At 41.0% G+C, this 16,576-nt stretch overlaps 1 protein-coding gene across 2 annotated transcripts in view; it reads left to right on the top strand.

Moving 5' to 3' along the window:
• Positions 1–14,737, top strand: part of GUCA1C (guanylate cyclase activator 1C) — a gene marked incomplete at its 5' end in the record, with an annotated part of 49,213 nt that extends 34,476 nt beyond the window's left edge. For both annotated transcript variants that reach the window (XM_081859833.1, XM_081859834.1), the window contains 3 exons: positions 8,181–8,330; positions 10,472–10,559; positions 12,508–14,737. In XM_081859833.1, the coding sequence (XP_081715959.1) occupies positions 8,181–8,330; positions 10,472–10,559; positions 12,508–12,638 (369 nt within the window). In that variant the 3' untranslated portion in view covers positions 12,639–14,737. The remainder of the gene's footprint in view (positions 1–8,180; positions 8,331–10,471; positions 10,560–12,507) is intronic.
• Between the last annotated feature and the right edge of the window lie 1,839 nt (positions 14,738–16,576).

Genomic DNA, 16,576 nt, shown 5'->3' with positions numbered 1-16,576 from the left:
AAGCTTCCAGCTTCCAGTGCCTGTTACCTAACCCTTGCATAATGTTCTAATCTCACATGTCCCATTTTGTTTTTTTTATGGGCACAACTGTCTCTGTAGGCTGTGAACAAGGACAGTGGGCTTTGAAGGACCATGTTCCTACCCAATTTTACAGCCATTTTACAGGAGTTTCGTTCTACAAAAATCCCACTGACGGTCACAGAATGTGCACCTGAATGTGGCAGGGAAAGCAATAGTTCGTTCTGGGATTATCCTTTATACACACATTCTACGATATATAGCATCCAATCTCAAGACTGTACATATTCCATGACGCTGCAGTCCTCCTGGCGCAAGGTGCAAATATCTCGCCATCCTGGGAAGCTAGAAAAGGAAAGTTGATACCTTCTTCCTCTTGCATGAAGAATTCTCCAACATAGACGCCTCCTCTCTGCATATCGCCCAGCCCCCCCCCCTCGAGTTTTTAGCCCTCAAGGATGTAACAATAAGCTTGGAAGTCTATGGGCAATACTTGATGGAAGATCAGGATTCCATTTGGATGGCATGAAAGCCTTCTGAGCATATGGACATATTGTTGCCACCTAGTGGTCAAAAGGCAGAATTTGGAGTTTCTGTCAGAATTCTGTAGTGACAGATTTGTTTGACTTTGTACTGTGGGCTTATCCACACTTCTCTTCTGTTGCTTCCCCCTACCTCCTGGGGAAAACCATTGCCATTTTTTCTCGAAGTATCACTAAGGAGTGGGTTTTCCCTTGGAAAGGAGGGGGACAAGCGGAAAACTGCTTGACCCCGTGCTTTTTAGGCACGCCACAAGCAGATGTGTGGACAAGCCCTGTGCCCCAAAATTATCATGTCTTTCTCTCTCCTCGTCATTCTCCATCAGCTAGGGCTGATGGGAGCTGTAGTCTAAAAACATCTGGAAGGCGCCAGATTGGGGGAGGCTAGAACAGCCTCTTGCCTGAAGGTTCCTGGAATGGAAGCCCCAGAAGAGGCCTATAAGCACAGAAGGGATTGTTATCTTCATGAAACCACAGCTGTAGAAATTCTCTGAACAAAGAACATTGAATCAGATATAAAGATCTGGCACTCAGGAATGCGCTTCAGGCACTGCAAACGTATCTGCACACATTCTGCTCTTCCTCCTTTCTGTGTTTGCAATAACCATAGTTTGCCTCAGGCTCCCAACCATAGTTTCAAATGCTCCGAGATTGAGAAAAAAAAAATATAAGACTGAGCTGCTTGTTTGTTTGTTTGTTTCATGAATAAGGTCCTCTTGGATAGGCATACGTTGTACAGTGGTACCTCGGGTTACATACGCTTCAGGTTACATACGCTTCATGTTACACACTCCACTAACCGAGAAATAGTGCTTCAGGTTAAGAACTTTGCTTCAGGATAAGAAGAGAAATCGGGCTTCGGCGGTGCAGCGGCAGCAGGATGCCCCATTAGCTAAAGTGGTGCTTCAGGTTAAGAACAGTTTCAGGTTAAGAACGGACCTCCGGAACGAATCTTTTTTTTCATTTTGGCACATCTGGGTGTTTATATAGGATGTTTTGATGTCATTGTACCATACACCATTGGATATCATGTTACCATACAAGTCTAATATAGTTTGATAGTCTGTTTTCAAGGGTTGAGTTTTTTTTCTCTTTTTTTGGTCACTTAGTGCATATGTATCTTCAACTTCAAAGGGTGTACTAATGCATGCTTTCTGGCCCAGTGAGATTACCCTCCTCTCCTTAAATGTAATTATATAAAAGATAGACTTATATAGTGCACTTTTATAAATACCAAAAAATCACCAGTAATGTCCTTCATGAATTTGGCTGAACCTCCTATTTAGCCAGGTATGTTAATAGCCTTGTAAGCACCAAATTTTTTACAGATTACTGTACTGAAAATATGTAGTTATAATTTGAAAATGCAGTTGTGAGATTCTGGAGAACTAATTTGTTTCAATGCCTTTGTCCAGAATCAGGTTTATCAGACTAATGAAAGAGGGCCAGGAAGGTTTGGAAGGCTATATAAAATGGGTGACATCCAGCATAGCATAGGCAAGGATCCACTTGTGCAATGCAGTTTTGGCTTCATCTCTCTCTCCCCCGCCCCCCAGCCCTCTCAGACCTGCAGAATTGCTAATGATGGTTGGGGGGGGGGGCTCCAATTTTGAGGTTGAGGGGTTGCTGCAGGGAGGAGAGCAGAAATCCTATTGCACAAGTAGGTGGACAGCATTGGGAGTTGCCCTATGTATCGATAAACTTGGTTGACATGATACAACTTAATGATCCTAGCCTAGCAGAAAACTGTGAGTAATTATTCTCCAGGAAAGGTGCAAGAAATTGTTCAGCACCGTTTCCCATGTTTAGCTATATCTATAGGGACAGACTTAATAGAACCTTAAAGATGTGGATAAACCCTCAAACAGACCTTGTCATTATAGTGAAAGGAGCGTAACCATAGTGGAACCCAAACTATTCACATTTTTGTTTTTTTATTTACACCAAGAGGTGGCTTCCGTTTTTACATATCAAGAAGTGCTATTTGTTTTTGACCATACTTTGAATTGTCCAATCCTGCACTAGTGCTCAGTGACAAATGAATTCCTTCCCCATCTAACCCCTGCCCTTTTCTGTTTTGGAATTTATTCACTTTCAGCAAAATTTTGTTTGTTTTAGTGATGATGCTGGGTAATGATGTAGTTGTTGCAAGCGCTGGGGTGCAACTCAGCTTGTATTGAAGACTGGCGGGGCTGAGTGGGGAGAAGGCAAATAGAGAAATGAACCTCCAGGTGTCCTAGACTGTCCCTTTAACCTCTGCTAACCTTCCACAGGGATGGGCTTTGGTAGGCTGAACGAGAGTAAAATTTGGTGTCCCTCCCTAAAATTACTTATTTTCATAATAATTCCTTTTAGTACAGTTGCTTTTTATGGATTTCAGTAGATACACATATAAAAATAGGTTTTATTATAATAATAATTTTGTGCTCCCTCAGCTTGGCACCCTGTGGAGGTGGGGGGGGGGACTGCCTGCACAACCCTAAATCCGCTGCTGCCTTCTCTCAAGTGATACTCTCAGGGGGGTCATCACACTTCTTTTTTTCCTGTGGTTTCTAGGCACAGGTTAATGATTTCTAGGCATAGGTCCAAGTGGGGTTTTGTTTTTTGTCCTGATCCTTTCCCTGGGAAAACCCGCTGTTTACCACTGAACTGGAACAAACATCAATCAGGTTCTGACTCTAAATCACTATGACACAGAAAATTAAGCTAGGTTGTTTTCTCCTGCTCCAGGGAGTGGGACCCAAACCGATGGGTTCAAATTAAAAGGAAGCATATTCTGACTAAACATCAGGAAGTGGAATGTTAGACAGTGGAATCGATCCCTTTGGAAGGTAGTGAAATCTCTCCTTTTTAAGCAGAAGTTGGATGGTGATCAGGCATGGATGCTTTAGGTGAAATTCCTGTATTGCAGAGGGTTGGACTAGATCCTCACGGTCTCTTCCAACTCTACAATTCTATGATTTTATGTGGCACAAATGGAATGAAGGGTTTGCTGATCTCATTTCCTGTTCCACCCTTCTTCAACCCTTGGGTTGAGGAAATATCTTTGTGTGTGTCTCCTGCCGAGAACAGGCATCCTCTTTAGACAGAACTAGGATCCGCTTTATCACACTTGTATTTCCTTTAATAAATTCAGCTTTCTTATTTTCCAAACGGAGAGTCTAAGTGAGATTGCATCTATAAATAAAGTGTGCTCCTCCAGCAGAGATTCAGTGTTCAGTTCAGGCTTCTGCTGATGCATCCAAATTCCATCAGTAACAGCATCCTGTTTTGTTGTGTAACATCTTACTAGTTTGGGCGCCTGTTTTATGTCTCATTCTAGTGAAATTAGACATTTGTTCTGTCAACCCATCAAGGTGGCAGTGGGACACATCCCTATGACTTTCCAGAGCTCCCCCAACACACGTGTTTTATTTTGGAAAGGGGAGTTAAGTGTGAAAATTATACAAAAAAGCAGGCACTCTGTGCTATGAGGAACCTTGGTCAAATGGAGTTCCCAAAAGTGTAGAGAGCAGAGACTAGGAGACAAAGTTGGCTGGTGCATGGTGCAGTAGGCTGGTGGATGTGGTTTCACTGCCCACTCCATGTGAACATGTGGAGGTTCCTCCAGAAATGAGAGAAACCTAAAGCAAAACTATATGGTATCTGTGCTGAATGGGAACATCCTTCCTGGTCTTCTGAATCATTTAGTTCATTCAGCATAGCTTTTGAGCACAAAATCAGCTGCCATCAAACATTCTGAAAAGAAATGAATCTGTCTTTAATAAGGATGAATTTCATAGAATCGTAGAGTTGAAAGGGACCCCAAGGGTCATCTATAGTCTAACCCCATGCAGTGCAGGAATCTCAACTAGATCATCCAAGACAGATGGCCAGCCAACCTCTGCTTAAAAAACTCCAAGACATGCCATGCCATCTAGACTGTGTCACTGTGTAGACTGCTGAGGAGAATGTGTGGAAGGAAACAGCAATGCACTGGAACTGTGGTGATCAACAGGGCTGAATCAAGCACCCCAGGTGGATGTACTGTCTAAGAAAGGTCTGCAGGTGGTCATAACAGAAAGGCAAGGGTAGAGTCCACAGCAAAGAAAACTGTCACTGACACCAAAGGGCTGGAATAATCCATAGGAAACTACAGTGTTGCTTTACTTATTGCTTATCTGTTTTCAATGCTTATCACTTCTTTCCAATCATATACTGCAACAACGACACATGATAGATCTGTAACTGTTGTTGTTTTTTATTGTACGGCAATTCGCAAAATAAAAAAAGAAGGCAATTGCTCAGTGAATGGAAAAGGGAGATTGCTCAGTGAATTGAAAAGTGAGCAATGTATTTTAAACTGATATACTGGAGCAGTGATTTAACCCAGAATTTCAAGAATTTATATAGATCATAAATAGGAAACCTGCCCCACCTGTCTCCCAAATGTTGTTGGAACTTTGTCAGACCAATGGTAAGGAATGGTGGCTGAAAATGGTATCCCTGTGTCTGGCTCCACCCATTAGTAAAATTTCGTTCAGCGTATCACAGGGTTGAAATTGTAGTTCAACAACATCTGGAGACATAGTCTGATCTAGATGGTATAGCCTGCTGGCCCCATCTGCCTTTTATTCATTGTGGAATATGCTGTTCAAAGACATGAGTGAGATACCCAGTCCACACAAAGCAGATGTTTTACTCACTTTCAGCCATATTAAAAATGCTGTTTCTTTTTGCATGATGATGTAACTGTTTCAAGCACTGGGATGCGACTCAGCTGGTACTGAAGGGTAGGGCGAGGAGATCCTCTGTCTGAAACTCTGGGGAGCTGCTAGGCAATCCTGAGCTAGACGTACCAATGATCTGATTTGGTATATGGCACCTTCCTGTGTTCCATTCATATTGCCCATTGTGCATTCAAAGAATGCATGTGTGTGTGCATGTGTGTGATAAAGATATGTGGGGTAATCTTTCCCTCACTGCCAATGCATTATTATTTTTTTAATAATATTTATTAAATTTCCCAGAATAAAAAAGGAAAGATAGACAGAAGAGAAAAGTATAGTTTACACTTAGTATCATTAACATCTTTCCCGGACTCCCCCCCCCCCCATTGTATTCTATTTCCCTTAAGTTAATTTCCAAACAACAAACAAGAAAGAAAGAAAGAAAGAAAGAAAAAATATGTAATTTTACAGCCTTTGGGTTCCAAATCCCCCCCCCCCCATTCCCCGGTTCCGATCCCCAGAGTTCATCCATCGTCTACTGCCAGCCTGGTGAATCCACGCCCATGTCTCAGTTCCACTTTGCCGTCTTTTGATAGCTTTTAATTTCAGAAAGTCCAATCTTGGAGAAACTCTCAGAAAAGATCATTCTTCTTCCTTCCAGACCTCTATGTTTAAGAGTGTAACTCAAATTCTGTTTCTTGATCCTTTTAAAGTCTGGATGTCCCAAATGCTCCAACTTCAAGTTTAGTCCAGCTCTTATTCTTCAGATTTCTTTTTCCTGTTCTGCTGCAAAAACCTTCTAATTCAGAAACTTATTCAGAAACTTCTTGTTCTCCACAGAGGCTTTTGTTATTCAGGAACATAAACTTACGTCAAGTCCCTTCCTTTCTTCAATAGATAAATCCATTGTCTCCTTTGGTATAGAGACCTCTGTAGACAAAATAATGCTTCGTTTTTGCAGCTTTCCCAAGAGATAACAAATCCTGCTCAAATTCATAGTATTTTTCCACTTGCTGCTACTGTTGCAATGTCCCGGCCTCCCTCTAGAGGGAATATGGTAACTTAATTTCTTTTCCAGATCAGACCCAAAAGTCAAATAACTTGTTGCCTTTATTTCCAATAATTTATGTCCAAATTGTAACAAATCTAACCAGCAAAGCCATCGTAACAAGTTCTCTCTTTATTTTCCTGCTTTGACAGCTACTTTGACAGCTGTCAAAGTTTCTGTGTCCCTTCGCCAGTCTCTCATAGCGGATCGTTCCCGGTTCCCGGAGGGTTGCTCTTTAATTCCCTCAAACCAATCTTCTCCTCCAGCGCAATTATTGTAATTTCCCTTCGTGAAATTAGTTTTTTTTCCAAATAAGCAAGTTCATCTCTCGATCTTAGTTGTCAAATCCTTGCGTTAAGCCATCTACAACAGGGGGGGGGGCGGACTTCCTTTTTGCACCCCCCCCCCCGCTCCAAATTCATCGATCAGATTTTCCTTTTAAGTCCAATAAATTTACTCACGGGTTGTTCTTTTTAATCCAAATCCGAAATTTCCAAAGAAGAAGTCGTTGCTCTCCGCCGAATGGCATGCGGCTTCGCTAGGCAGGGGAAGCAGTGGACTCATAGCACCACACACACCCCGTCACCCACTCCGCAACCTTTAAAAAGGCTCCTTCGCGGGTCGGGGGGGGGCAAACGGTGCCCGCCGAGTCACCAAGTCCATGGGCATCACCGCCCATGGTTTTTGAGGGTCCCCGCGTCGCCGGCGCAGCAGGACCCGACCCCTACCCAGCAGACTCCCTCCGGAGCTCGGAGGGAGTCCGCCATTCGGCGATGGCACCGACCCGGAAGTGCTCACTGCCAATGCATTAAATGGTCATGTCCCCTTGACATCTGTGTGTCTGGATTCTCTGGAAAGCATGACATACACTCATAGATCCTGATTGAGCCATGATCCCTTCTCCACATAGGAGATCTCTACGTGCACCAAACATAAAAGCATGTAGATCCCTTTCTCATGTGCACCAAACACATGGATGGGGGCAAGGCTTGACATGTGGCCTTGTGATACACAGCCACACCCATTAAGATATGTGTGCTCCCAACCTCTGCATAACAAGGTGAGGAAACACTGGCTGGTGACATCAGGACACAGGATAAGGGACTTGACACAGGGCTGCCATTTTTGCAATAGACAGCTCTACTCCACGCAGTGGCATTTCTGCGGTTCATCATTTTTTCTTTTTCAGACTCTATGGACACTCTGAAGCAGTAGTACAGAGAGAGAAATCATCCTTTATCAAATAAAAAAAAAAATCAATGCAAATAAATTGCCATCGTATAACTTTATTTTTTTTTAAAAAAGTCACAAAATATTGCAGGCATGGGGAAGATGCAGGAAATAGCATGGTTCATTGACAGTGCCATCAGCAACTACATTTGACATGACGATGGCAATAGTAACAACTGTTTTTTCCTCGAATATACCGTAAATGTTATTTCTTGGGGACAAAATATTGTGGTGTGATTGTTTAGAAAATGCGGTATCCCTGCAGTAGAACTGCCAGCTATCCGACTCCCAACAACAAATGAGTACCAATAGTGCATTTCTTGTGTGAAAAACCAATTGCCTATGAAGTCTCCAAGAACAAAAGGTTGATCGTTTATACAAGAAATAATCACTGAAGAGGAAAAGAGAGTATCTTAATTTCACCAGTTAGGACATGCCCTTATGTGTTAAAGCTTTTCTGTATTGCTTTTGTATGAACTGATATATTCACATTTTTTGAATGCCCCAGGGGGATTTCAGTGTAAGTTGCTTTCAGCTTGTATTCTTTTTGCAGCAGACCAGCCCCTTATTAATATTATTGCCAGAATAAATTAAGGGCTATACATGCTACAAACTTATCTTTCTTTCCTTCTTTAGGATGGGTTTATCGACTTCTTGGAATTTATAGCTGCAATAAATCTGGTTATACGAGGAAAAATTGACCAAAAATTGAAATGGTATTTTAAACTCTATGACGCTGATGGGAATGGAACTATTGACAAAAGAGAACTCTTAAGCATATTCACGGTAAGGGAATGGTTATATGTTAGCATATATTTGCCATGAAGCGTTTTATGGGAAATCAATTATTTAAACCTATTGATGTTTTGGCTGTAGTTCACTGCCTGTTTCAGTCATTATCTGGCTAGACGGTCACTCATGGCTTCTCTTTTGTTCCAGAAATCAATGGGAAAGGGGAACACGGGCCTGCAATGAGATCTCCCTGTCCCCAATGCAGTGAAATAGAGGGAATTACACAAGGCTGGTGCCAGCACCAGGCATCTTTGGGTAGCTGTCAGGGCCCACTGCGGATACCCACGCTAGGCGCCTCTGAATCATAGCTGTCAACTTTTCCCTTTTCTTGTGAGGAATCCTATTTGGAATAAGGGAATTTCCCTTTAAAAAAAGGGAAACGTTGACAGCTATGCTCTGAATAAAGGTTCTGAACTGGCACTCTCAGCAGCTCCATATGGTTGGATTTAGTTTCCCACAATGTCTCATCGCTAGCATGGCTCTGTATCAGCCTTTCCCAACCTGGACCCTACAACTCCCATCAGCCCCAGCCAGAACTGGGGCAATGTGAAAATGTCCTAAGAAAGTACATTAAGTTGAAAAAAGAGCTCCCTTCCGCTTTTGAAATATACTCGGAGTCGAGAGTGGATTTCATGCTCTTTATTCAACTCATAGTGGTGAGGAGGAATGGAAGTTCCCCCACAATATCTGCTTTATATACATTATTTACACAATGAGCTGCACGTGACTGGCTAATTCCGGGATTCTCCTGTAAGCCAATCAGGTTGTGGATTCACTTCCATCTGGAGCTGGATTGGGTGGCTCCTGAGGACCAATCATACTGCTGCATTGTTCTAGGACCAATCAGATTGCTGCATTTTGGATCCTATTCTTCTAGGACCAATCAGACTGCTGCATTTTGGATCCTATTGTTCTAGGACCAGACTGCTGCATTTTGGATCCTATTCAACTCAGTAGATAACAACTTTTCCCTTCCATAAATTCTGACAAGTAGATCAAGATTAATGACAAGTAGATCAAGCCAATGACTCATATTTTTCAGCATCCTGTTCTCACAGTGGCCGACCACATGTCTGTGGGAAGTCTACAAGCTGGACAAGAGCAGCGGTGTTTGAAACTCCCATTGTTCTAGGGGCATTTAGGGAATTTCATTAGTGCGAGCAGTTTCTGAGCTCTGGGCGCAGTACTGCATCTAAGATTTCAGAATAAAACTGCTGAGGGGAAGGAAAGGAGGGCCTTTTTTCTGCCTCCCCACTTCCAGCTACTCTCTGAAGACTGGAGAAGAGACCCTCTTAGGAATATTAGGGGGTGGGCAGGGCAAGGACTAGACCATGTGAAAAATGAACATAATACTTTAGCTGCAGTTCACTCATGTTCAGTTTTGTATTCTTCTTATAAAAAAGCTTGCCTAGACATTCCGTTATTGCCCCCATAATCTAGGTTTTAGGTGCCATTTAGCTCCTAGCTTTCATTTCTAACACTGATGAGCACAATAGTAGTGAAGATAGATAATAGTCAGTATGGCTAGTAGTGTAAAGCCTGTTTTCCTGTGCAATGTGAAAAATACCTATACATTTTTATGATGCTAAGGATTAAGTTTGTGGGTGGGTGTACATATCCAGTGCTTTTTTCTGGGGGACACAGGGGTACGCATACCCCTAAACATTTTGTGAATCTAAGTCAGGCCTCATTGAGGGGCAATATTTCAATATGTGTAGGAAAATGAGAGTACCCCTAAACATTTTTTTAGAAAAAAGCACTGTACGTCTATATGTATATGATGAGAAAAGTTGCTTAAGCTTCCACACCATGTACATACATATAAAATAATCCTTACTTTAAATGACATGGAATACTCTGAAAGAACAGATTCTCCAGGGCAGGATAAAAACGTAGCTGGGTTTAAGAAAAATCACGTGTCCTGACAGGATCTTCAATGATATGCTAATTGGATCTATAATCCTTTCGGTTCTGTTATAATAATTTAATTTACAATCCTCATTACTGAAGATTTCCTGGAGATTACGCCTGCTCCTGCCACCCACTCCTGCCTCAGATGCTGAGCGAACCAGCAGCCATAAATTAAATTCGCATTATGACCTGCTGACATGTTTGCATTTTTCCCATCCCTTCAGGCCATTCAAGCTATCAATGGCAACCAAGAATTGACTCCAGAAGAATTCACAAACATGGTATTCCAGAAGATAGATGTTAACAACGACGGTAAGATTATAAAAAAAAATTCAAGTGTGGGTCCAGTTTGACAGTTGGTTGGGCAGCCAACCTGTCAATCACTTGGTGTCATGACGACAGCGGCTGACCACTTCAAAGGGACTTGCTCTCAGCAGGTGTGGTATGGATTCAAACCATGGCTTCAAACTTACATTTTTTCTTTGCTGGTCAGCAGGGAAAAACATGTGCATTTGCAAGCAGCATTTGAATGCAAGCTATACCCGCAATGAGACTCCCAACAGGAGTTGCTCACAGGGCCAATCAGCCTGCTGGTGTTGAGAATCAGCCCCATCACATCAGTTCTCGATATGGGATTTCCTAGTGCTGCCCATGTCAGCAATGCCTTTACCTGCCCCACACTTTACGTATGTCAGGCATGGGCATAATTTGGGGGGAAAGTGTTGGAGGTCTATTCAGGATCCTTTACACATTTCTAACCCATCTTTCTTCCAAGGAACATGGGCTGGAATACATGGGAAACCCCATTTTAGCCTCACTTTAGAGGTACTTTAGAAAGGCCATCTGCGGAACTTTATAGCTGAGGCCCAAACTAATGGAGACATACGATTACATGGGTCTTTCTTTTGCCTTTCAATTATTTTTTTCAACCAAAGCATTCTAAGGAAGGTAGGGATTTGAAGGCAGGCTGCTTCCTCTTTTCCTCTCTGCTTCTTTTTCTGTTCCGGATTTCCAAATACCTGCCATGTATTTCTCCACACCACACATTTAAAGCAGATGGCTTCTTCCAAATAAGCCTGGGAACTGTAGTTCACCCTTTCCAGAGCTGCAATCCCCAACACCCATGATTCTTTGGGGAAAGCCATGTGCTTTAAATATATGGTGTGTGTAGATGTTTCATGTCTGCTTTGGATCTACGCCAAATCTGACGCTGGCCTGCACTTTGCCTGCTACACCACACTAGTTCTTTCCGTTCCATCTTTTCTCTGCATGTGCAGCGCAGGATTCAGAAATGCATTAAATGCTCTACCAAATCATCTGGACTATACAAAGCAAAGTATCTGGTGCAGTGGCTTTAGTAAAAACAACATGCATTAAGGGGAATTTTAAAATAATAATGCCAATGTAGTGCAAATGAATTTTGATATTGTCATTTCATTATTCTTGTAGTAGCTCCAGCTGGTGATTATTGCTAGAGTTAAAGCATGTTATTGTTATATTTAACGTATCTACTTTTAAAAAACTTTTATTATTAAAAGGTATACAATGCACTATAGACAATGGGCTTTTTATGCAAGTCATATAATCAATTTAACTAATTCCAGACTCTAATATTAGAAATATCTGAAATTTAAAACCAGCCATTTCTCTTATTGACTTTTATGGGCAGCAAGGCTATTAAGTGAGCTTATCTTAAACCAAGAGCGTTAAGGTGGTACTAGATGTAATTTCTTTATAAATCATTTGCTAAACAGCAGCTTCAATGCAATTCTAATTAAGCGGTATATAAATCGTCAAAACAAAAACAGAATTAAGATGACCTGAGTCTGTTTAATACGTTATGATGGGGAGGTAAGCCAAATCAATGAGAATATCATAGATTCCTCAAAAAAAGCCAGGAGATTTGGAAGACAAGTGAGTATTCTATTAAACAGCTTAGCTTGGCTAAACTTTGGTTTCTAGATTTGAACTGATAAGCATCTCCGACAACATAGCATTTTTTAAAAAACAACTGGGATATGCTGGTCTTGACTAGTTTCATTATGCAGTGCAGACCCTTCAACTCATGCATTGTCTTTGCCAAGTCCTATAAGAACTTAAAAATGTTCCAGTGGTGTTTAATAATATTTTCCCTAAATTTGAGAGTTACTGCTCCATTGAAGAGCTTAGGGGTTAAAAGGTATGGTATTTTGAAATAGTTCTTATGATCTATAATTACCTATGTATATTCCTAAGCACTTATGGGTTTTTTTTATTCTAGGGGAATTGAGTTTAGAAGAGTTCATCAGCGGAGTGGAAAGCGATGAAAATCTCCTGGAAATGATTTCAAAGAGCTTTGACCTTTCCAATGTACTGAAAATTATACAAAGTGGGCGAAGACACAGCGTCTGAGACTTTTCATAACATAAATGGGACTTGTGACAAGGAACCTATTAAATTTCAGCACTGACTTTTACATTTCCCATCCACTGTTCAGGATATAAGAAGCTCCAGGAGGAATTTTCACTTCAGCTCCATCTGCCATCTATTTTCACCGTTTCTCCTTCCCAGTGGATGTGGCAGCCACTGTGAGAGCACAACATTTGTCTACATGCATCACAAAAGCTATTTAGTGCAGCAAAAACAGACACAGTCTCTCATTGATTGTAATGGGGGAATTAGCAAAACAGAACTATACAGAGGAAGAAGACAAACCGGACACTTCTTGAAGATCCTGTGCTGATAAATTGCTCCTTTTAAGTACTGGTTGTTTAACTTGAAATTTACAATGTGGTGATAAACCACTAGATAGGATTGGCTTCCTTCTAGATCAATTAAGGATGAAGCATGGTTTGCATTAACTTAACATTTGCACTAATCAGTGCTTAAAATAGGAATGGATTATCTGGGAAACACCTCAATCAGCTTATGACTCCAAAGATAAATATCCACTTATGGAAGCTGCTTACCACTTTGGTATTATTATTACATCTGTAAGTTAATGTGACTTAGGGCTTTGATGTTTCAACTGTTTTGCCTTTTTCTTTTCTTTTTACCTTTATGATGTAGTTAGAAAAAAAGGATTAACCTTTTTAGAGAAGCTTTACATTTGTCATGGAGTGACACCATTTCGGGGAAATAATTAAAACTTCAAAGCTTCAAAAACACTGGCTTCAGTGATCCAAGATTAATTCCATGACTTTAAAAGAGAATTTATGCCTATTCGATTCAACGGAAAGCCAGTTCACACAATCCCCACCCCCTACGGTTTATTTTAAAAAATACACAAGCTTAATACTCTTAATAATAAATGGGAAACAGTTGATCACTCCAGGAGGGATGTATACAGAAGAAGGAGTTGCTTTGCTTACAACATCCCCTGTTCTTATTTGAGAGTCCTAAATGGGTTTCACCTGCCTCAAAGTCACCTTTGGAAATGGCAAAAAATGCCTTGTGGACCACTTTCTCAGTTTGGAAGACCTCCCATCTCAGTCCTATCTCAGTTCATTGGCATCTGCTGACCTTAACTACTATTCTAAACTTCCACATCCCCATCAAATTTGTGCTTGCGATGTTTGATTATGGGTTGTTTTTCTCCTGTCACACTGCATCCTGGCTTTCAGCCCAATTGCTTGATGTGACTTAGCTTGTTTCTTCATTCTAGCTTTCTAGTGCTACAACAGAGATTTTATTTACCACCCCGTGTAGGGAGCTTGATGTCATTCTTTAGTTGTGGAACGTGCATAGAACTCATGCCAGTGCACGTCACCCACACAGCCCAGCAGGAACCACTGCAGCCTGAAGTTCAGGCATAAGCTGAGGGCTTTGCAGTGCTGAAAGCAGGGATGATAGCAAAATTTCTCCATTTATTCCAATTAATTTGAATATTTCTTTATGTATCCAAAAGTCCCAATGTGCGTGATTTCAGATTTTACAGGATTATAAACCAGGCTTGTTTCAAGTTAATGCTCATCCCAGAAAATGCTTAGGGAAATAGTAATGAGGTGTAAAGAAAGTATACTGGGTTGGTCTTGATTTACTTCCGTAGTGTTTTGGCAGGAAACTGGAGGCCTAGTTTTATTTAACATGCTGAAAGAACATGTTCCGCTGGCCATGCTTCAAAGAGTAAGGGATGCCTAAAGCTGGTCAGCCTCACTTTCATCTACAGGTTTTTTGACATGTAGGAAAATAAGCACAGACACGAAGCTATACTGAGCTTTGAGGGAGGAAACATACTAAATAATGGCATAATAATAATGTGAAGTATTGTCAGGGTAATGAAAAATATAGAGTGGCATGAAACAGGAAACAATAGGGGAATCACTTCAAATTTGGGCAAGACCAGCTCTAAGGGCATACCTCTTAATGAAAATATTGCGGAGACCCAGCATCTATTTCCTCAGGTATCCCTTATTGAAACTTTCCTTTGAATCCTTGTAAGTGCTTGAATTCTGTTGGAAGTGAATGGTGAACAAGGCTGGGCAAGCAATTTCCCCCAAAAGGTGATCAAACCTGAGCAATGAAAATGTTTTCAGTTTTGCTTAGCCTCTATGGATAGGTGTGCGTGAAATGCACCACATCATCTGTAATTATTTTACCAGTAGTTTGATCGATATAGCAGACAGCCAAACTATGCAATGTATCACTTGGTATTATAAGCAGAGTTGACATTATAGCTTTGACATTTAGATTATTTTATGATTTCCACCCACCCTCTAAAAAACCTGCAATAATGAATGGGAACTTCAACTTCTTCAACATAGGTACAGTAATATATTACGTTCTGTCTCAGTATTTTTTAATAACTGAAGGAAAAACTCAATGTAGCAAGGAAGGATTAAATAAACGGAAACTGTATTCTCCTGAAGTGAATGGAGACAGTGCAGCAGCAGTCTATTAGGTTACATCCCTTCTGAGAAAGGTTTTGAGCTTTCCAGAGTCCTTTTAGGGTTGAAAATGTTAGTTTTGATTCGAATGATGATGTGCAGAGCACCAGTTTTGTGAGCGAGCCAACTGATTTGAATAAAATGAAATTCTGTTATTTCTTGGCTCTTAAAAATCCACTGAAAACTAGAAGGGGGGGAGAGACGGGGTTACCTGCTGAAGAGAGATTTGTTTTTTTTATTTGAATCATGTTTACACCACTTTGGGGGTTTTTGGCCTTTCAAATTAGCCTACAACCGGCAACCATTTTGTTTGCGTCCAACTGGGCAGAATGGAGGCAGAATGGAGGTAGAGACAGAACGGCAGCTAGGAATGGAACTCCGATGCAAAATGGTTGCTGCCTGTACAAAATGTTGAAATAATACCAGTCTTATAAATAATAATAGTGATAATAATAAATTATTATTTATACCCCGCTCATCTGGCTGAGTTTCCCCAGCCACTCTGGGCAGCTCCCAACAGAATATTAAAAACAGGATAAAACATCAGACATTAAAAACTTCCTCTAAACAGGGTGGCCTTCAGATGTCTTTTAAAAGTAAGATAATTGTTGATTTCCTTGACATCTGCTGGGAGGGCGTTCCACAGGGCATGTGCCACTACCAAGAAGGCCCTCTGCCCGGTTCCCTGTAACCTCACTTCTCGCAGTGGGGGAACCGCCAGAAGGCCCTCGGTGCTGGACCTCAGTGTCCGGGATGAATGATGGGGTAGAGATGCTCCTTCAGGTATATTGATATATAAATAATCAGAATAAGATCACAGGAGGCAGAGGAGACATTGGAAAAACTGATAATCCCATCAGTCAGAATTAAACATCCTAGAAAACCTAGCTTAATAATAATAATAATAATAATAATAATAATAATAATGTAAAAAGTGTTGCTGAAAATATAACAGAATAAATGAAGATGCTCCCCTGAGGACACACCCATTATAGTCCATTGTGTGTCAGGCAAGTCATTTTCTATATTTGCTTTTACAGTCTAGTAAGCTAAAACAGGAAAATTTCTCCGCCTCTGAAGGATAATGATTTTCAGTGCAGGTAACACCATAGCTGAAGAGATTCTTTTTTCAATGCACAGGCATAACTCAGATCATGAAAAGCCTGTGTCCAAACTTTGAGACCTCATTTTTTACCAGGTAGTCCTTTTCCAGATTGCAAGCTCCATGTGTAGATTAATAGTGGGCTAACACCCCAGTTCTATACATTCTTATCTGGGAGTAAACTGAACTCAATAGGGCTTACTTCCAAGTAGATATGCATAGGATTTAATTGTGAACGGGTTGGGAAACACTTATTAGAAGACTTCATTGAGCAAATCTGTCGCTTCATAGCATTGCTCTCAAGGTATATACTTTGTTTATATATTTTTTATATTTTTATGTCACTATTTTATGTTTTGAGC

This window comes from Podarcis erhardii (assembly GCF_964252035.2).
Source record: "Podarcis erhardii genome assembly, chromosome: 4".
NCBI classification, from domain to species: domain Eukaryota; kingdom Metazoa; phylum Chordata; class Lepidosauria; order Squamata; family Lacertidae; genus Podarcis; species Podarcis erhardii.
The sequence above is the reverse complement of the archived record's forward strand: the minus strand, read 5'-3'. Positions and strand labels throughout refer to the sequence as shown.